At 47.9% G+C, this 21,730-nt stretch overlaps 4 protein-coding genes across 6 annotated transcripts; 2 read left to right on the top strand and 2 right to left on the bottom strand.

Annotated features, from left to right (window-relative positions):
- Positions 1-2,621: 2,621 nt before the first annotated feature.
- On the top strand, positions 2,622-4,290 carry LOC112889065. The gene has a single exon (XM_025955548.1). It carries the CDS (start codon positions 2,622-2,624, stop codon positions 4,020-4,022), a length of 1,401 nt encoding a protein of 466 aa, XP_025811333.1. The 3' UTR covers positions 4,023-4,290.
- Positions 4,291-6,834: 2,544 nt separating this feature from the next.
- LOC112889709 (protein O-linked-mannose beta-1,4-N-acetylglucosaminyltransferase 2-like) lies at positions 6,835-8,757 on the top strand. The gene is made up of 2 exons (XM_025956464.1): positions 6,835-7,041; positions 7,165-8,757. The coding sequence occupies exons 1-2, from the start codon at positions 6,918-6,920 to the stop codon at positions 8,412-8,414; spliced, it is 1,374 nt and encodes a 457-aa protein (XP_025812249.1). The 5' UTR covers positions 6,835-6,917; the 3' UTR covers positions 8,415-8,757.
- A 2,006-nt stretch (positions 8,758-10,763) lies between these two features.
- On the bottom strand, positions 10,764-15,211 carry LOC112889708 (protein DETOXIFICATION 16-like). Its single transcript, XM_025956463.1, has 8 exons — positions 14,881-15,211; positions 13,961-14,511; positions 13,735-13,821; positions 13,493-13,549; positions 12,518-12,756; positions 11,812-11,930; positions 11,645-11,731; positions 10,764-11,074 (listed from the first exon to the last, which is right to left on the bottom strand). Exons 1-8 carry the CDS (start codon positions 15,142-15,144, stop codon positions 11,018-11,020), a joined length of 1,461 nt encoding a protein of 486 aa, XP_025812248.1. The 5' UTR covers positions 15,145-15,211; the 3' UTR covers positions 10,764-11,017.
- Positions 15,212-15,905: 694 nt separating this feature from the next.
- LOC112890826 (two-component response regulator ARR2-like) lies at positions 15,906-21,730 on the bottom strand. Of its 3 annotated transcripts, XR_003228348.1 has the most exons (7): positions 20,368-21,532; positions 18,591-18,767; positions 18,125-18,502; positions 17,932-18,008; positions 16,750-17,301; positions 16,475-16,638; positions 15,906-16,389 (listed from the first exon to the last, which is right to left on the bottom strand). XR_003228348.1 is itself a non-coding variant. In XM_025957689.1 (6 exons), exons 2-6 carry the CDS (start codon positions 18,742-18,744, stop codon positions 16,630-16,632), a joined length of 1,170 nt encoding a protein of 389 aa, XP_025813474.1. In that variant the 5' UTR covers positions 18,745-18,767; positions 21,539-21,730; the 3' UTR covers positions 15,906-16,629. The 3 variants fall into 3 exon arrangements, 2 of the variants coding, with proteins under 2 accessions (XP_025813474.1, XP_025813472.1); XM_025957689.1 differs by lacking the exon at positions 20,368-21,532 and adding an exon at positions 21,539-21,730 and having other exon boundaries at positions 15,906-16,638; XM_025957687.1 differs by having other exon boundaries at positions 15,906-16,638.

The following is a 21,730-nucleotide window of genomic DNA, read 5'->3' as shown; positions in this document are numbered from 1 at the left end:
GCCTGGCTGCCCCGGCACAAGGAATTGTCCGGTAGCCGTGGGCACATGGGCGCAGAGGAATCACATGAGCAAAGGCAGCAGCCAGCAACAGAATGGCAGGGGAGGTTAACCAGACTGCAATGCAAAGCTTGTGGCTTGTGCCACACCTTTTCCCCCCTCCCTTCTTGCCATCGTTTTCTTTTCTCCTTAATAGGACTAAGTACTTTATTTATGCAAAGTATCAAAGTGGCAGCTTGTCATTAGTTAGTGAACCACAGTTAATTAGTAGTACTAGTATACTTAGTGTTGTGTGTCATTTGCGTCATCATGGTGGTTGTGGCCTCGCCCCCTTTCGACCGCCGCATATACTACGCCTCCAAGCTGTGTCTTTTGCTGCCTTGCCCGGCCATGACAAAGGAAGAATTGTAGAGAACAGCGAGCTCGAGAGACTTTTTTTTTTGAAACAAAGCTCGGGAGACTTAGAAACTGACGAAGCAGGAAGCTTGCGGAAGCCGAAAAGAACAGTCGAACTGACATGCAACGCCATACACAAAGCACAACGGGGATTAAGACTTAAGAGATGATGATAAGCACAAGGACGGGCATGGAAGCTTCCAGTTCCCAACTACCGGCATGGGCGTGCACCTGCTGGCTCTAGAGCCTCGCGGTCGGCATTGAGATGGAGTTTTCTCTTTTCTTAAACAAAAAAAATAACAGATGGGATTTACTAGTAGTCTTTTATTTCGGCGAATTTTGTATCGTATTGTACGGTTGACCGACGATTAGGATAGGAGGTTTGACGAGCATCTGGTGTCAGAGTAGCAGCAATATGCTATCGCCATTTACCAAGTGGCCACGATTCTGAACCTGCATCGATGCAGCATTCTGACCTTGCAAACGGGGATAGAGTAGTGCTAGCCATGTCTGCTCTCCGCTCTGTCTGGATCACTCTGGATACTTGGATAGGGCGACCAGGCGAAGACGCAAATGAATTTTGGTGGGGGGGAAAAAAAAGAAGAAACCGAGGGGCATTGCCCGGGTTGACATTCAAAAGGTGGCCGGCTATGAGACAGCCCACGGTTGCGGCACACAGATGATTAGTGCGGCCCGCTAAATTATCCGAACAGAAGACGGCCCGCAAAGGTCACGCGCGTGGAGTTTTTCTTTTTATTTCTACGATTGTTCTAGGCCCAGTATGCACCTGGAGTGCTTTTGTCGGCTCCGTTGAAAGTTTTTTTTCGCAAATCAAGGCACTGCTGTGCGCGGTGCGTCTGTGCGGCACGTTATAAAATCCGACACAAAACTTCTTTTATAATACAAAGATATGCAGATCTCTTGCGCATTAAAAAAAGGATCGACACAAAATTAGTTGAAACTCCGGTTGTAGCCTTTTTTTCCACTGATTTTAGTTCATCATTAAAGTCATTTTTGGATAATCCATGTTATTTTTTACCCGCAAAAAAATATTATTTTTATGGAATAGTTTCTCTCCTGCCATTGCAATTTGGCACATGATCTCTTATTAGCCACTGTCTGTGTGCCATTGGCACCTCAATGGCAAATAAAAGCACCATCCATTTTTTTTCTTCAATAGCAAATATGTCTTTTTTAAAAAACTTTCAAACCATATTTTCTTCTACTCATCTCACAAATTGGTTTGTCTTGAGTTGAGACAGACATCTTAGGCACAAGAAGAGGAAGCGAATGTGTATACGAGCCTCCATACTTATGTATCTAAGTGCCAAGTTTCATGAATTCTGTATGTAATGCAGCACCACAAGAGGGTCGCATATGTCCTTCTTAACATGTCATAGTTTGTTTGCTGATTTCTATCTTATTTTGTGTCATCATATCAAACGTTCAACTTTTGCTTTTACTTGTTTTGTTATTATAATAGAATACTCATTTCAAAAAATAAATGATTACTAGGCAAACCATAGTGGAGAGTCCTTCCCTCACGTGACCATACTTGTCATATCTTTGGCTAATTATTTATTTAGTGGTAGGTGAGAGAGACATGTACGTAAGCATGTCTTTTTTTAATGGGATGGTTAGAAAAAGCAGGAGAAGAAGAACGGGCTAGACTGCAGTGAGTTTTGGTAAAAAGAAAAATAAAAGGAACCGAAACATTTGGCCCAGTTCAATTATCAAGCGACCACACCACCTACGCACCACCACTGGCCACGGAACAGGAACAGCCCGCACAAATTGACTACGCTGGCGGCCTGCCCGCCAAAATGCTACGGACAGACGACGGCCCGACCGCCAAAACCGGCCCGCCAAAGGCACGCGACCGGGACCGCCGAACGGGAGGAAAAGAGGAGCGCCCACTGTCTCTGTCTACGTACATGGTTCGCGCCGTGCCCATCCCGTCCTTCCCCTTTCCTCACGCGACGACGACGACGACGATCAGACTGGCCAAGTGACCAGGCTGGTCAGAGGCAGAGCCGTTGCTAGTATTCCGACCCAGTAAAACTCCGCCCGCGCCGGCGGCATCCGAGAAATACATGGGGCACGACACGGTGGAACAGCGGCGAGGACCGGCGGAGTTTAAGTGCCTGCCATCTGCACGCAAACCTTCGACGCGAACAACCCAATCGCTTCATGCGATCGTGTTCCGCGCGCCGCCGCTAATGCCAACCATGAGCAAGCTCGCCGCCGCCGGCGGGGGGCCGCCGGGCTGGGCGGACCTCCCGCGCGACCTCCTCGAGTCCGTCCTCGGCCGCCTCCCCGTGCCGGACCGCCTCCGCTTCCCCGCCGTCTGTACCGCGTGGCAGTCGGCCTCCGGCGCTCCTGGCAGCGCCGCGCCGCTGTCCCCGTGGCTCATGCTCCCCTTCAACCCGACCGCGCGGCGGGGCGGCGGTGGCGGCGGCGACGCCAAGTTCTCGGAGGCGCGGTTCCTGAGCCTGGCGGAGGGCAGGGCGTACGCCATCCGGCAGCCGGCGCCCGCCGCCTCGCACCGTCTCTGCGTCGGCTCGTCGCCCGACGGGTGGCTCGTCACCGCCGACGCCCGCTCGGAGCTGCAACTCCTGAACCCGGTCACCGGCGCGCAGGTCCATCTGCCACCCGTCACCACGCTCCCGTTCGTCGACGCCAGCCGCGGCGCGGACGGCCGCGTCGCGAGCTACGACCTCCGGTGCTGCTTCACCGACGACGGCTGCGAACTGATCCCGCCGGAGACGCTCGCGCCGGACAGGCTCCGGTACGAGGTCTACGAGAAGGCCGTCATCGTGTCCGCGCCGCGGAGGGCTGCGCCGTCGGGGCCCTGGGGCGGCTACGCCGTGCTGCTCATCTGCCAGCCCCTGTCCCGCCTCGCCGTCGCCCGGGCAGGGGACACGGAGTGGACTCTGCTCGACACGCCCGCGCGCTGCTGGGTCGACGCCGTTCGCGCGGCCATCGCTGATGGGCCGACGCAACGGCGAGCGGTGTACACGATGGACGCCGCGGGGCGCGTCGAGGCGTGGGACATGGACGCGACGCCGGCGGCGTCCAGGGAGATCGCGCCGCCGTGCTGCTGCTCGGCACGCGCGTGCGCCATGTCGGCGGCGTGCCGCAGGTACCTCGTGGAGCTCGCGCCGGGGCACCTGCTCCAGGTGCACCGGGTCCGCGGCGCGGCGCACGCGCGGTACACCTGGGAGCCTCTGCCGGAACGCGTCGAGTACACGACGACCAACGTCGAGCTCTTCGAGTGGAAGGCCGGCGCCGGCGCCGCCGCCGCTGATGCAAGGGACCTTCCCCGGTGGACGCAGGTGGACTGCAAGAGCAGCAGCCGCGTCCTGGGCGGGCGCGCGCTGTTCCTGGGGAAGAGCACGTCGCTGTGCGTCCCGGTGGATGGCGGCGGCTGCTGCCCCGGGCTGAGGGGCAACTGCGTGTACTTCACCGACGACGGGCCGTGGTCGCACGAGCGGTGCCACGAGGTGGCCCCGGACGTGGGCGTGCTGGACCTCGCCGACGGGAGCTACCGGCCGCCGCGCGGCGCGGCGCGGGACCTGATCTGGAAGTGGCCGCCCCCGGTGTGGGTGTTCCCTTCGCTCGCCGACTGATCGACGACGACCAGATCCCAATCTTGGAAGGTTCCATGGCAAATCCATTTTCTATCAGCTTCCGTCGGTTAGATACTCTCAGGAACAGCGGCTGAGCTTGTCGTTGACCTGCTGCTACCTGTGTGCGTGCGTACAACTTGCTAGTCTGCTTGTAAAAAAAAATGTTGAGTTGAATAAGAAGGCGTGCGAGTGACAGAGGTCAACGTCTTGTTGACCTCGTGCAGCGACACGCTGCTGGCCGTTGAAAAGTCGGTCAAGCTCATTTTGTACTTCCCTGCAGATAAATAAACACAAAGCAGTAGAGTACTCATTCTGTACTTGAGAAAACTCGGTCTTTACTGGTAGGATCACTTCAGCACTTTTAGAGGATCTTTTTGGTCCTTGTTTTACTGAATTTTTTTAGGCATCAGTACCATCTTGTTCTAAAAGAAATTGAGGAGAAGAAAAAGGAGTTTATAAAAAAAAAGGCCGACTTAGAAAGGGAAAAGGCCGAAAGCACAACTGCACAAGGCCCGCAGATGTTGCAGAGGAGGATGGAGGCCCGTGCGCTTGTCGGACTGTCACACATCGGCATGGTTCTGATCCAAAGCAGACACCAAACCCAGAACCATTGCCATCTCTTTGCTAGGCCACGATGGACCGGTCCGGTTGGGTTGGTTAGGATTTAAAAGTAAGCCGGCGACCTTCCTCGTCACTTGTCTACTAGACCGGTTCAGGAGTCCAAACTCGAAACACAAACGTTGAGCGGTCACACGCAGAAATCAGCTGGTCGTCCCCTTTCGCCGGCCCTCCTCCATGGGAACCGAAAGCCACGTCTTCTCTACTAGACCCTGGACCAGCTGCTGATACAAGCATACTCGATCCATTTCCTTCTCCGACAAATCAAAGCCTGCCCGCACCTCCATGATCTCGAGTTCTTGACTACCATGGCGTACATCCACGCGACCAAAGAGCAGCCGGATCGGAGACACCACTGTTCCTGCATGCCTAAAGCCTCGTGCAGGCAGCCTGAGCTGAGCATAGACCACCCCGCGGCAGGCTGGCAGCAGCGCGACTAGCAGCTGGACCTCTTCGCGGACATTCTCGACCGGCAGAGATACCTGATCGCCGGCCGGCCGGCGACCTAGTACAGGCAGCCCTACGGTATTCCGCCGTGTCCGGTCGAAGCAGCGGTCGTTGCTGTTGCTTCAATTCGACCACAAATGCAGGTGCAGGAGGGCAGGCAGGCAGGAGCTTGTTTGCAGCGGAAGCAACACATCCTATTTGCTCTCCGGGCAGGGGAGGGAGTGGCGGGGCAGGCAGGCGTGGTCCATACCCGCTTCGGAGTCAGAGTTGCTTGTAGAAAGCCGCCAGCACCAGCAGGTACCTTGCCTTCCATTCCAGCGCACACGTGAAGGCGACGCCTCTTCTGTCTTCTCCCCCTCCTCCTCCTCGTAGCAGATCACAGGTTCACAGCACGCTCCAACTACCCAACATGGACCCGTAGCTTGGTATGCGATGGTACAGCAGCAGAGCTTCAGCTATGATACTGGAAGCGTCTTGTGGTTGGGCGATCGATCGACTGCAGCCGTGGGTGCGTGTTTCTACTTTCCAGAACGCGGGACAATGCACACGCGGATGGACACTTTTGGTGAAGCATACGTAACTGCCTTTGCGATCAAGGCAGAGAACGACGCAGCAGCTGCACATCTCTACCAATCCAATCTACACTTGTGCTGGACGACGCTGGGTCGTTTTGTGCTGATCTTCGTACAAGAAGACGTACGCCTGCTTGCACTCTCGAGACAGAGAACGACGACGGCGCAGCAACTGCTCCACTGGATAAGTGAGGAACGCTTATTAGCATCTTTTTTTTTGGATTCTTTTTCTGCCATCCCCTTTCCATTCGCGCTCGTGAAGGCCACGAAAGAAATCACCGTGGAAGAAAAAGACGCCTCTCGGGACTGAAACCTCCGCTCCCGGTGTTGGATCCCGTACGTGCACACGGACACACACTCACCACCTGCCAAACATGAAGTCAGCCGGAAGCTGCTGCGCAGGCATGCCGCTCCGCACAGCTCCTCGATCGCTCTCCCGTCAGCTAGCTGCCGGCGCCAACAACACCGAGGGCACCAGATTCCGATCCAGCAGCGTCAAGTGTTATCCCCAAAGCTAGTGTAAACCCAGCAGCTGTTTTGTTTGGTTCCAACTACCCGTCGTCTCTAGCCGACACGGCCCTGCCATTTCCCGGCACGCGCTAATAACGAACCCAACGGTCACCGTGCCACACACACCCTGCAGGCTGCAGCGCGCGCGGCCATCCCGTCCGTGTCCTCCTGGTGGACAAGGGAGGAAACCCGGGCATGCCAATTTCCCAATGCCCACCTCGATCGATCCCGTCTCGCCCTTTACCTTACCGTTGGTGGATGCGCGCGGCGATGCGGGCAGCCGCATCGGCGCGCGGGGCCGGCCGTGTCGCGCGGCGACGGACGGACACGACGGCCGCCCGGGGTGGGTTGGTGCGCCGCTGGGGCCGGCCGCGGCTACCGGGCGCTGGGCCAGCAGCACTCGCGCGCGCGGGCGGCGCGCCTTCACTTCCCGGGCCCGTCCCGTCGGCCGTAGCTGCTGCAGTGGTTGCCTTTGCCTGCCCCGGCGGGGCCCCATCCCCATCGGCCTCGCGCCTCGAGCGATCGGGCGCCACCCACCACGCGAGGCCGGCCAGGCCACCAACTTCTCTCTCCGCGGTTGCTTTGCCTTCGCCCGCCGCGGGGTCGCCATCGACGCGACGCCCGCGCGAACGAACCCCGCCTGCCTTTAATACCCTCCGCTGCACTGCTGCCGCCCGCTAGCTGCTTCCCCGCTCGCGAGCTCCAGCCAGATCCAGAGACCCGGCGCCCGGCGGCGCGGGGGGTGGCGATGAAGCAGCCGAGGGGCCGGCAGGAGCCGCGCCGGATGGGCAACGCCGCCATGGTCGTCACCATGCTCGTCTCCCTCTGCGTCCTCACCTACATCAAGGCGCGATACTGCTCCAACCCCTTCCGTACGTCCTCTTTATCACTCTCTTTTCTGGCACCATCGATCGAGCACGAGCAATCGGTGGCTGCCTGAATTGGATGGAGCTGAGCTGACGACGATGATCTCGATGCTTTTCTCCTGCGTGCAGCCAAGCCGGCGGAGGAGCTGGAGGTGGCGGAGGTGGACGAGGACTACGACAGCACGAGGTACAAGCTGGAGGGCCCGATCGGGGAGGAGGACTTCGACCCCAGCCGCCCGACCTGCTACAACACGAGCAAGCGCTCGGAGCGGTGCGCGGCGGTGGGGGACATCCGCGTCGACGGCAACCACTCCAAGATCTACATCAGCCCGCTGGACCGCGAGTGGCGGACCAAGCCGTACGCGCGCCGGCACGACCCCGTCGCCATGGACGACGTCCGCGAGTACACGCTCGTGCCCTTCGGCGGCGCCAACGACACCGCCGTGCCGCCGCTATGCACCGTCAACCACTCCGTCCCGGCCTTCCTCTTCTCCAACGGCGGCTTCGCGGGGAATCTCTACCACGACTACACCGACGTGCTGGTGCCGCTCTTCACCAGCACGCACCACTTCGGCGGCGAGGTCCGGTTCCTGCTCAGCGGGATGAAGGACTGGTGGAACGACAAGTTCACGCCGCTGTTCCGGCAGCTGTCCAGGTACGAGGTCATCGACGTCGACAATGACCGGGAGGTCCACTGCTTCCCGCGGATCGTCATCGGCGCCACCTTCCACCGGGCCATGGGCATCGACCCCTCGCGGTCCCCGGGGGGCGTCACCGTCGCCGACTTCAAGCGCCTCCTCCGGCGCGCGTTCCGGCTGGAGCGCGCCGTGGCGTCGCGGTCGGGCGCGCCGCGCCGGGACCGGCCGCGCCTCCTCATCATCTCCCGCAAGAGCTCCCGGCGGTTCCTGAACGAGCGCGCCATGGCGCACGCGGCGGCGCTGGCGCGCTTCGACGTGCGCATCGCCGAGCCGGACAACCACACGGACATGCCCAACTTCGCGCGGCTGGTGAACTCGGCGGACGTGATGATGGGGGTGCACGGCGCCGGGCTCACCAACATGGTGTTCCTGCCCAGCCGCGCCGTGCTCATCCAGGTGGTGCCCTTCGGGGGGCTCGAGTGGCTCACCAGGGTGACCTTCAAGGACCCGGCCAGGGACATGGACGTCAACTACATGGAGTACAACGTGTCGCTGGAGGAGAGCTCGCTGAGGGACCTCTACCCGGAGGACCATTTCTACCTGAAGCACCCCTACGACGTGCACAAGAAGGGGTGGGACGCCATCAAGACGGTCTACCTCGACAAGCAGAACGTCAGGCTCAATCTCACCAGGTTCACCAAGACGCTCGAGCAGGCGCGCCATCTCCTGCCCGAGCCCTGATAGATGATCCTCCGATCCTCATGGATGCCATGCCATATGCCTTCAGATTGGCCCGGCACCTGCAACTGCAAGTGGTAGATAGGCTCACACCATGTCTTGAAACTCTTTTTTGTTTTTGTTTTTTCTACTTATTTCCTCTTCTCCTTTTTTTTTTCTTCTTTTCCCCTCTTGTGGCAAGATTCATTTCTTTCATTGTTTTTTTTTCTTTTGGCAAAGGAGGAGAGGAAACAAAGCAAGGTCGTGTCATAGACAAGAGAGAGTGTGTGTCTAAGGTTAATTTACATACACAAACACTGTAAATTGATTGATTGTCGATAAATGCCAAGGCAAGAGAAAAGGTTAATTATCTGTCCATAGCCTATTGGGTGTGATTGCTTTCGATCGAGATTCCCACCTATAAGGCTCAGCTCTGCTTCCTGCAAAACCCAAGCAGAAATGTGCCTGCCACTCTGGCCTCATCATGCCCCCCCTCATCCTCAGCAAGGGAGGCTTCGGATAGGCGTTCACTGAGGACTTGTTTAGGAGGAGGCCTTCACTTTATCTTAAAGCAGCATGTATGTATGATGCTTAAAGTTCTCGCCAAACATACTGTTGTTATCTTAAAGCACCAATCCACTCTTCCTCTGTTACTCCGAGAAGCCCGGTTTGCAACGAGTACAACCTGCTAAACATGAGTACGTGACCGACCCCTAGCCTGTTGCCCTATCCCGCAGCACGAAAAAGGTCTTAAACAAGCCATGGACGACCCAGCAAGGTGAAGTGGTTGCTGAACTGTTTTCCACACGAAAAAGGAAGGACCAGTCTGACAGGACAATACGCCAACCTAAAGGAGTCTTTTCCTTTCCCACCGAGCCAACCAGAGATCATCTTTTACCTATACAAACGTGTGCATTAGATGCCATCGATCAGCTGCGGAAAACGCCCAAGCAACCAACCATGGCATCCATCCTGAAGCATCCCGGAAAACCCTGAACTCCTTAGGCATAGGATGGAAAGTTTACACACTTTGTCTCTCTGACCTTGGCGCGATTATTATTATCAGTAAATCCCTTGCTGACGAGGATCGATTAGCCCACACGGTGAGCAGGTGGAGTATTGAGATTTGGAGACAGCTCAGCTTCCACGACAACCTCCCACTTCCGGATCCGAGCTACCAAATTTCTGTTGCTTCCTCGCCTTTCACGGTGCCATCATTGAGCTGCAGAAACCGGAAAGAAACGTACTCCAAGACCATCACATGTAAGCCAAGTACCCCTGCTTTTAGGATGATAGCTCAGTCCTGCCAGATCCAAGATTGGAGCTGCTACCATTATGTCTAGCAGTAGCGTTGAATTTTAGCTAGAATTGATGCTCTAATTGCAGATGCATCCAAAAGGTTGGAATTTCATTATTTCACTATAACTTGCATATGAAAATTTCAGTTAGAGTGGTAAATGGTGACAGGAGAGGATAAAACATACGACATAAGCATTGTCATCTTTGGCCAAACAAAGAAAAAGCATAATCTGAAGGAAATGCTACTGTTAAACAGGCAATGGGTGTGGTCATTGAAAATACCACTTCACTAAGATGCAGATTAGACATCTTTGTCTCTGCTTTTGTCCAGTTCACCCCTTTGACTAAACACGGCAATGGTACCTAAGCAGTAGAGCAAATGTAGCTTTTGGGTGCCATCAAATAGGGCAGTTAACTTAGCAATGATGCTACGGATCCTAAGGCCTAAGCTGACTCAGGTACCGCTTGACATAAGTAATACTTCTGTCCCAACAGGAGGAGGAACACGTATGATAAATGATATCCAAGGATACCTAATCAAGTACTTATGCTAGCACTGTTTCTATATCATTATCACTTGATTAAAGGGAAGCTTCAGAATTCCCTTCAAAATTGTTTAATCAAACAGCACTCTCATCATAGTGAAGTTTCAGAATTATTATCTTTTGGGTTTGGTACCATGCGTGAAACATGAAAAATGTCACCTTTATATCATTAGGTAAATTTATGCGAAAATAGTCCACAATACGACTTCAGAGAAGGTGAACATATTATAATGAAATGGGGCACCTTCTCCGTTTTTGCCTGAATCATATGTATAATCGAGAAAGCCGTATCAACAACTAAAGCATGATGGAATGTAACATCAGATCCTTTAATGCTTTCTTTAAGGTCGAAGCTACACTAGCTAAGTAACCTCAAGGAAAAGACAACTGGTTAGGTAGAGCAATGCATCATAATAGTAATTTAATGATTAGTGCTGTTTTTCTTAAACTGATTGTGGATCTTAGCAGTCTGATCTGGTAAAAAAAGGGGTGGGGTGGGGGATAAATAAAAGCCTAGTCGCACCGATAGTTTACATGCTTTTAGTTTCATCTGCTCCAACTGGAGCAATAGTTGACAAAATGTGTTTGCAAAGACACTTTGTACTGTATTTTCTTACAAACTGTAGATCTAAATTTGTAATATACAGATATGTAACATGATCTAGTCACATTGCTAGGTGGGCCATGTCTTTTATCCAGTATAAGTCTCAAATGCTGAAGAAGTATATACTATATAAAAGAAAATAGCTAACTTAAGGGAGGGAAAATCACAACTGATGATATTCAGGCCGATGTTATGCTTCCATCTGAACACTGAACTCTAGCCTGGGCCTTTTCAGCCTATAGAGAACAAAACAAAAGGTGCACAAGATAAATAAGTTATAAAGAACATAGTAAGATTCAGCACATCGCATCTCCTACCCAATTGGATCAGAGGTGGTGGCCCGAGTAGAGTGCTGATTGTATATAATACACCAATATATAATGTTTCTTGCCTAAAATATACTACTGCCAAGTTACCAGTGAGCATGAAAGTTAAAGGCAAAGTGTTATGCATGTGTAGGCCTGCCCTGGGTGGGGGCAAAGGCTTGAAACAAAATTTGGAACTGAGGTGTTCCATGCATTTGTGATGTACATTCAACAAATTTAATCAAAATAGGATTAATTTATGCTATGAATTTGTTTTTGAAAACTAAATTTAGAGGGAAGAAACCCTAGCAATCTATGGAGATTAATTCTGCATGCACTTCACCATCAATGCAAACCTGCCCCCACTTATACATTATTGCCCAGGCTGCACCCTCAAAGACAACTTTGTGAAGATTAAATTGAAAACTAGCTGCTATCCAATTTCAACAATAGAGACTGGACAGCATGCATTACTGATGGTAACATCATAAGTTGGTGTACCTCTTCCTCCCAGCTGGTTCGAAGCATCAGCACGATCAAAGCAAATATTTGCACTGCCATTGCACATATAATTCCCAACCAAAGGCCCTGGCACATGAAAGGATCTTAGACTAGGAGCGGGAAGATCCGCAAATATATTTTAGAATCGCATAAAACATAGAACTTACCATGCCACCAATCTTCAGAACAAATGCAAAAGTAACAGCTGAAGGGAGACCGATAGCATAGTAAGAAAAAAAATTGATAAGTGAACATACTTTCTGCCAGCCACATCCTCGAGCCGCTCCTTAAATGCCATAACGGACAACCAAAAAATGTTGAACAATATCAGTTAGATAAAGAATTACTGCTATTATTATTATAAAGTGGAATAAGAAAATCACTGACAACAGACTATTTTATATGTCAGCACAGGAACTATCGCTCTTGTATATATGACTTGTGTCACTTTCTTTATTAGTAGAAGGGTTAATGATACGCAACATAGTAAAAGCAATAGTTTTGGAATGACACTGGTCCTAATTGGGTTGTATCCCTGTATGGCATACTGGCAAAACCCTATCACCTGCTGGCCATAAAAAACATGCTGGAGCTTTTTTATTATTTTGAGAACATCGAGCACATTGGATCTATGATCATTTTAATATTAACCGGCTGTGGTGGAAGCAATTAATTTACATGCATTGATTGCACCATAATGAGGCAAGCCAACGAACACCATGAGTCCAAGATCAAGTTATCAGACAAAACAAAAGTTAGCATCTATGCAATCTGACACTCTAATTATGGTACCTGCATATGAGTTTCTCAACAGGGAGCAGAAATACAATGTGATTGCAAATGTGGTTTAGTAGACGTGTATTTATCCCAAACCTGATAGCGTGCATTGTATTCCATCCATGAAGTCAGAAGTAGCAAGAATTGGCATCATCATCGACACATACTTCACAACCTCTTTTTCGTTGCTGTATAAATAACCCCAGATATCTCGCACCAATACTGTGATGATAGCTATAAAAAGGCCTTCAGTTAGGCACATGATTCCTGAAATATAAATGGATAGGCGTGCTGCCTGTGGATTCCCACCACCTAATTCATTGGACACTCTAATGCTGCAAAGAAACAAGAGCCATGGATCAAAACTAATTAACCGCAAGTTTTCTATTTATGTCCGAAAAACAAAAAAGAAGGTGTAGCATTCCTAATTGGGAAAAGTCTGGTTTACACTCTTGAAGTATCACAAAAGTTCGATTTTCAACCTTCAACTACAAAACCGGATACCATAGACCATCCAACTATCGAAATCGGACAAATTTGGCCCATTGGGTGGTTTCAAAAGTGGTTTTTCATTTTGTGAAAATTAAAAATATTCAAACTTAAACTAAAAAATTCATAAGTAATTCATTTCAAATAAAAAATACGAAATGGGTATAATTTTTTTTCTAAAAATGTAACCTATCTATTAACACTCTACTTATCAGTTATTCGGATCCAATTTTTTTATGTTCATAGTATTTGGTTGTTTGTAGTTATGCCTATTATTTTTGAATAAATAAGATTCAAATAGATCAATAATAGATAGGTTACATTTTTAGAAAACATTTTATACTAGTTTCATATTTTTCTGATTTAAAATGAATTAGTTTTTATTTTTTAGATCTAATTAGAATTTTTTTAAAAAAATATAAAACCACCTTTGAAAACCACTCAAAGGGCCAAATTTGCACGGTTTCGATAGTTGGATGGCCTATGTTACCCGGTTTTGTAGTTGAAGGTTGAAAATCAGACCTTGCGATAGTTCAAGCGTGTAAACCAGACTTTTCCCTTCCTAATTTATGCTCCTCTGACCTTGTTGCACTGCTGAGGCCACTTGGAATTGTATAAACCATCCACATTGTGTTTAGACTGCAAAAGAGACGAAGTCACTTCAGAACAAACACTGAGAGCATAATCCATGATGCATGGTTGATGTGTATGACATGACTATCATGAGAAATGAAAATGGAAACACATGCAACTGTAAAGTGATGAGCCGACAGAACAATGTTGGATCAAAATTAAGTTATCACTTATCAGTTTAGTTTGCTTACCTGATGGACAAAATTGAAGTTTCCAGTTTTGGATGTGGAAGAAATCCTGCTAGGAGAACCACCATCTCAAATGCCCAATACTCCAAGCTGAGCTATCTTGCAAGTCAAATAACCAGTTCCACTCAGAAAGTAGGTAAAACACACATGAAAACATAAAGTTGTCATTGAGAGCTTATTGAAATACATGTTTGTGTTTTTTCCCAATGATGCCCCATACCAGGCTTACCAGGTCATAAAAGTAGATGGAATGGCTAGCCTCATATATTCTTTGACATCCTTTAACCTTAGTGCCTCCCTGGACCATCCTTTCCAACTCCTTCTGCCAGCTTCAGAGACTTTAACATATATTGCTAGCAATGCCACATTGAACCAATAAGATATTGAGGTCGCCAAAGCTGCACCTTCGTGACCAAGGCCAAAAGTCTGAACCAGGAACCAGCATAGCATAATGTGGAGTAGCAAAGTAAGTCCAGAGCAAACTACCAATATTTGGACAATATTCTGGGTCTGCAGGAATCTGGTGAGGCACTGAAGCAAACCATATGCGAAAAGACCAGGAATCAACCACTGAGCATACAGTCCAGCTTCAGATGATATTTCAGGATTTTGACCAAGAGAAATAAGGATTTGAGCAGTGAAGGCCAAAATAAAGGCCAGAGGCACACCCATAAGCATAAGAACAATTATAGCTCTTTGTGTGTGTGTCCCAAGCATATTATATTGTCTTGCTCCATATGATTGTCCACAAAAGGTATCCAGTGCGCTTCCCATACCCAGCTTCACATGGAAATGAAGGGCACAAATGTCGTTAAATTTATATTTGTATTACAGTAGGTATCAGTGCATCATGCAGTATAGCATTCAGCATTGGGCAAACAACTTAAAATACATACCCTGCTGTTAGCCTGTTACTGAGTACTCACTACTACCAGTTAAGTAGTTAGTACAATTATGAAGCATATGGAAAACCAATTGGATAAATGACACAATATTCATAAAATTCGTACTAATTTTGATTATAAATGCTCAAACAAGTAGCTCCTATGTCTACGATGTAGATGTTCCGATTCACATTTTTTCCCTGCTAGTCATGCACAAGCAGTAGCACGGAGTTAGACAGTTGAGTGAAGCGCGGTTGCCACGTACCAGGACGCTGAAGCCGGTGACGTTGGCGAAGGAGGCTGCGACGGAGGCGCCGGAGAGCGAGAGCTCCCCGAGGTGCCCGGCGAACATGACGGAGACCACCTGCAGGCTGTACTGCAGCAGGCTGCAGACCACCAGCGGCGCCGCGAGCCCCACCTGCCGCCGCACCTCCGCCCCCACCGCGGTGCGCGGGGGAGCGCGGGGCAGGAGGAGAGCCGAGGACGCCGCCGTGGCAGCCGACGCGCTAGCCTCCGCCGCGCCGTCCATTTCACGATGGCTTCCTCACGACTTCGTGCCTGGGTTTGACTTCGACGAATTGATGGGAGGAAGTTTGGTTTCGGTGCGGCGTCTCATCGTTGCGCAATGTCAATGTGCGACGGCAGCAGCGCTGCCACCTGACGGCGCAGCACTTGCAAGGCAAGGGGGTGAATTTTTTTTTTTTGAAGGGCCAGGTGGTGCATTTTTTTTTGAAACGGAGGGTCAGGTGGTGCATGAGTGATGAGTAGATGGGTTAAAATCTACTGAACTATTTTGAAGTGTATTCTCTTAAATAGTCGTTTGGGAAAAATAGTTTTTTTATCTTCCCCTGAAATGCACTCAAACTATTTTGTGTGTAGTTTTAATGATCTTTGGAAAAATACACTAAAACTGTTAATCTATTATGCACTCAAACTACACTCTAACCTTTGTTCATGTCATCTGCTACTGAGGCCAAACTACACTCTAACCTTTGTTCATGTCATCTGCTACTGAGGCCCGCCCTAGTTTTAAACGGACCCGTCGACCACGGGCCTCACGGCTAGAGGTGGTAACGGATCATGGTCCTAATGCTCTTTTCACAATTTTTTTCTTATATATTATATATTTTTAGATTAAAATTAAATAAGATTAGAGTCCAACCCTTTTAGAGCCCGGCCTATAGATTATCTAAGCTAAAATTTTAGGCCCTTTAGCCACAGCATAGACATCCCGGTTGCTCTCCAACCTGAGCAGGTCTACCTTCACTGTATACATGAAACCAAACAATGCAGTATAATGATTGATTAAGTTCTCCGATGGTCACTTATCTCAAAGCATTTCATACGACACACACGACATGTACTCTCCTTGAGCGCAATACCTACTATTACAGCATAATTTCTCCCCGATCGAAATTAACTGTTTTTGTCAGGGCTCTTATTTCTAAACATCGATGTAATTGTTACCATGATACCATCACTTGCTCATCCTGATTCAGAATGGCATGTCGATGTCACCCGCCAGAGGGCTCCAACTCCAGAAACCATCATCTTTGGCAATCGGCATCACAGGGTTATGGACTGGAGCATTCTGAACGGTGGCTTCTTGAGCCATCGATCCATCTATGTTAATCAAGCTTGGGCTTGGCGATTCAAGACCTTTATTCCACGCATTGTCTACCTGCAGCGGATCCTCCAGGCCAAGGTTTTGCTGGTCTTGCGAGGATCCATTGGCTTGGGCAATCGGCATCACAGCGTTATCAACTGGGACATTCTGAAAGGTAAACTTCTTGAGCCATCGATCCACCTATGTTGATAAGGCTTGGCAATGCAAGATCTTTATTCAACGCATTGTCTACCTGCAGAGGATCCTCCAGGCCAAGGTTTTGCTGCTCTAGCGATCCTTCCAGCTGGCTCATCAAGTATGAGACCTGTTCTTCCAAGCCATCAGAAGGGCCTATCAGGTCCAGATCATCGCTCAGTAGGAACGCCAAAAGGTCAGAAGCAACCTTGTTCATGGTACCTTCAACGACAACAAAGGCTTTTAGTCACAAGCAAGTTGTAGTAGGAAAAAAAGGTAAGGCAAAGTATTAACAGGCTGCTTAATCTGCAAGCAAATTGATGACCATGGTACCTTCAAGCAGATTAATGTTTCCCACATTGTCGTATTTGCCAGCAGCTTCAGTATGATTGTTATCTCCAACTTGATCAACAAACTTGTTGACAGGCTGCTTGAACCAGAGATTTCTACAGATGCACCGTAACCTATTTCACCAGCAGCTTTGGGGGCTTCACTTGAAACCCCTCCATCTATGACAACAACATTGTTCTTCACAGGCAACTGACACTTGCTCAATGACAGCCCTATCTGTTGCCAACGTTTGTTTGATGCAGAAAACTCTTTCTGCAGGCCCTTCTGGTACTCATCCCACACAGACTTTGTGCCATCTCTGGAAATTCCAGATGTGCGTGTGTACATGTAAGTCTTCAAAGCTGCTTCTTCCTTCACCTGTTTCCACATCCTTGAGGGGTACGCCTCCCTGATGTCTGCGTCAACTCGGGGTGTGATGGATTCAGTAGTGGCTGCAGTTTGTCCTGATCCTATCAGCTCAGACACTAGTTTTGTGCTGGCATTCCTCTGGTGCTGCCCTCCTTGCTTTGCATTCTGTTTGCGCAACCGATGTTTCTATATCATATTTGAGAAGAAAATTATCAAGAAAGTGTTAATAAGTCACAATATTTAAGGTAAAACTGATAATACACTTAAGTGGCACTTTAGCACAACGATACTCCATTGGTTCAAGGATGCCAGTGTTTTTCAGGCCCATGGGAGGTACCACTAAATTTGGTTATAATTTTTTTGAGGTAACATATTATAATTTAGTGGTATATTTATTGGTATTTCCCAGGATGATAAAAGGGTTAATGAGGACGGTGGCTGGTAAGTTGGAGGATTCCACAATCAATCGGTCCCACAAGGGAAAAACATTGACAATGGATAGCCATCCAAAATGCTTTTACCTGCCATGTACCCAAGTCCATGGCAGTGGGGGGGACAGGCAAAAATGCAATAAACAGAAGGGTCGGACAAACTTTTAATATCCAAAACAAAATAAGCCAGCACAGCACAGGTCATCAGCTTGTTGCTGCTTAATCATGACTATCCTAAAATAGTGTGTTTTTCTTCATTTTACGAGAAGATTCAAGCTAACAAAAATGATGTACAGCCATAGCAAGCTGCAGTATTGAAAATTTAAGTTATAAGGAAGTTCTAACTGATGCATGCTTTGATGCAAATAATTAATCAATCACCCACCTGGAGATGGCTACCTATATGCTTCCAGGTCAAACCTTTCACATTCATGAGCCTCCGAATCCTCTCAGGTGTGGCATCTGGTGCACCCCACAAAAATAAACAGCTCAAGGTCATGTTTTCAGCTAATAAAAAGTAACAAAGGTTAATTCAAATTTTAGGCCATGTGTGGGTACGAGGTATCCTTAGTCCTTACACTTGTCACCAAGAACTTCGATAGCATCCAAGAACTTTTCATGGAGCTCAACAGTCCATGTAACTCGACCCAGCTTCTTTGAACAACCATGTGCCTTTTCAACTTCTGGCACTTCAAATTCACTGTTTCCAGGATTGGATAAATTGTTTCCCTCTAGGATAAGCATTTCCTGGAGCCTTTCAGTAGATGATGAAACCATTCTACTTTTGGTCCTATTAGGGATTGGCCCTTGAGGTGTTGCCTTTTTAGACTTGTGTTCTAATGCTTTCTGCTTCAGCGTGTTCAAGCTTGCTGTGTCCAATGGCTTGAGCACATGGGAACATGCTCCCAGGGCCACATGTTCGGAGAGTGCCGCCTCATCGTGATGAGCGCACATTGCTGTAAACAAGGAAAAATACTCCTGTGACAGTGAGTTTGGGACTGATGCAAAATTCTTAAAATAATAGAACTCTGAATATAAACTTACTGATAACAGGGACTTGAAGTTCATTTAGTATGTGGTGGAGCAGCTCAGAGTTTGCCAAAGAACCTGGTGCTATATTGCGAAGATGAACTTCCGCCAATACCAAATCAAGCTCCTCCTCGATAGCAGCCCTGCTTTTAACAAAATCCAGGGCCATATCCACTTTTTGGAAGGGGATAACTATGCGACAATACAGGTAAGATTAAAAACGCTTGGAGAGAAAAAAAATGTTACAATGTATTGAATAGAGCTGTATAACTTAGTCGAAATTGAAATTTTGATTGAGCAGAAGGATTTGATAATCAATTTTCAAGAAATGGGAGCTTTTCTTGGTGTTCCAGTTGTTTGAGTCATCCTCTGACGACATTTTTAATGTTCTTGGGGAGCCTATTGACAATTTGGGTCCTATGTTTGGAAGGGTGACCCAGAAACTAGCATAGCTGGAAAAATAAATTCAATAACAAAATTCATTTACTACTCCAGCTTTTAGTACGTAATACTCCCTGATTGCGAGACATTTGATCGGCAATTAATGTTTTGGAGTTTTGGACAAAGTAAACACAAGAATCTAAAATGACATACCGTATACCACTATACTGAAATTTACAATATGCAACAAAATGATATTCAGAAATCAGAATCTAAAACGTCATACCATACACCCAAGCTTATCATGCAATAGAACAGAATGTGACAAAATGGAATGCGACAAAATGGGATATTCAGAAATTGAAAATTTATGATATGCGACAAAATGGAATATTCAGGCATTTCGAAATTTGAACCTAAAACATCATACCACACACACAAATTTATGATGTGCGACAAAATGTAATATTCAGAAATTAGAATCTGAAACGTCACATTGTACACCTGTTTTGCGTGATATGGAATATTCAGAAACTGGATTAGAAATTCTGAGAACCCGAGATCGGAATCCAATCAAACGCACACAAACAGAAAAAGACATCAAACATCCTTGAACAGCATCCCTATGAATATCACATTGTAGGTGCACTTTTAGGGCAGATGACCTGAGTTCCTCTATGTCTTCCTCAAAGAAGAAATTTCTTTTAAAATATTTTTCAAACAGATTTAGACAAATGTGTTTCTTCCCTGTCAGCTTCAGGAATCAGACAGAAGCCATGATATTGAGAAGAGCTAACATATATTGGAATTCTTTTTCAGGGTAACTAGCAAGAATTACTACAAAACACAAGTTCCTCAGCTTTCATTAAAAATCTCAGATTACTTGAAAACGGTATTGTTTGCGGAATCTTAAATCAATTTATAAGATCTTAAACACCTACAGGTCCAATTCCTGTGTAAGGAACTAAAACACAAAAGAGTCCCCAATTCAAAAGGGATCTATCTGGAATTAGAAGAAAAGAAAAAAAGTACATAATCCAGGTCGAAGGGTAGAACATGAATAGTTGAGATGGCCTTTTTGCAGTTGTTATGTCAACTACACCAAACATTCTGAGTAGGTAAGAAATAGGTAGTTTATCATATAAAACTTGAGAGAGAGAGAGAGAGAGAGAGAGAGAAGAAAATTTATATCTCCACATTGGTCCTAGATAATAATTATCCTATTAAATGACTAATCGAACACGGTAACGGTTGCCGAAATTCAATAACCATAGCAAATCCGAACTGGGCACCAACTTTTTTTTTCCCCTCTAGAGCACACGGCACACTTACTTTTTTTTTTTGAATCAAAGTGGAAACAAAGGAACATAAAAGGAATTCCTGAATAGAAATCTTCAAAATTGGAAAGCACCTTTGAAACCAGACTCCACAAGCATATTTGAAATGATCCACAAGGAAGTTGGGTTATCATCCAGAAGCAGAACTGAAAGGTTTCCCATCACAGGGTGGTGTTCCACCATGGGAAGCAAAGAGAAATCCTGGTGTTTGCTAAGGATGCACTATCATAGATTCAGAGTTAGACATGGATTCCCAGGATTATATAGGCACCATAGATGTTATTAATTTAGAAAAAGACAAGAAACTTAACAAGTGTGCAATCGCCTCATTTGGAGTGCAAGTTGACTTGGACTGGTGCACATAAAAGTTCTCATGGACAAGAGATACGATGATGCAATACATCAGAACCTCGATATTATATTTATTCAATTTTTCTATGGAAAAGAGTAAAACCATGTTTTTTCACAGCTTCACACCCTTTGAGGTTTGAAGTAATAGTTTCAAGAAAAAATAAATCTACATTGGAAGTTGGATTAAAACTAACCGATAGATATATGCAAACCTCAATTTCTTCCTCTGCTGTTTTCATTTCTAGTGTCAAATTTCTAAATTTATGGAAGGACTGAGGTCCCTCAGCAGTGAACTGTGATGGCAGTAATTTCCATAGTAACTGCCTTTTGGAGTGGTCTTGGGCATGGCATGACCACGGCCAAAAACAAAATCCCACTAAATGAAGCCTGAACGATTCCATGGCATTACTTTCACATATTAGTTCCCTAAATACGAAAATGCACTATACCATGTCTTTGAGCAATCGAAAATGCCACATCACATTTATTGCAACTTAGTTGTCTCAAACTTCACTTCGGTGCTTACTACTCTGCGGAACAATAAGAATTAAATTACCACTCCTCAAGCGATATACGCCCAAACCACTATAAAAATCTGCACTATTCAGTCCCATTTGGGCAAGAGTTTAGCAATGATCTATTTAAAACAATTTAAGGGGTTGTTTCATCTAGTCTAGTGAATTCTTTTTCTCAATCCTGCATTCCGGAATCCTGGCCTCTGGAAAGTCTGGGGGCGCCAAAACAGAGCAGACTGAACTTCTAGGCTTCGGTTTTCTACCAACAACCGGCACACAAAAGAATCTGAAAAACAATTAATGCAGGAGCACCATCGAATCCAAACAACTAGAATGCCGCATCACCAGAGGCACGGACAAAAAGGGTGGCAGCCCAAACCTAATCAATGCCGAAGCACCCGCGGAGGATTCACCCGCAGCCGCGGGCGCGCGCGCTCGCTTGACTTACAATGATCAGGGTGGACTCGTGGAGGCCGCGCGGCGTCACCCCCGCGGAAGCCGCCGGCGGCGGCCGGCGGGCCGCGGAAGCCCCGCGACCGCCAGGCGCAGGCATCCCGGCTGCCGTTTCGCG

Source organism: Panicum hallii, chromosome 4 (genome assembly GCF_002211085.1).
Source record: "Panicum hallii strain FIL2 chromosome 4, PHallii_v3.1, whole genome shotgun sequence".
NCBI lineage: Eukaryota > Viridiplantae > Streptophyta > Magnoliopsida > Poales > Poaceae > Panicum > Panicum hallii.
This window is presented reverse-complemented; position numbering and strand designations above follow the sequence as displayed.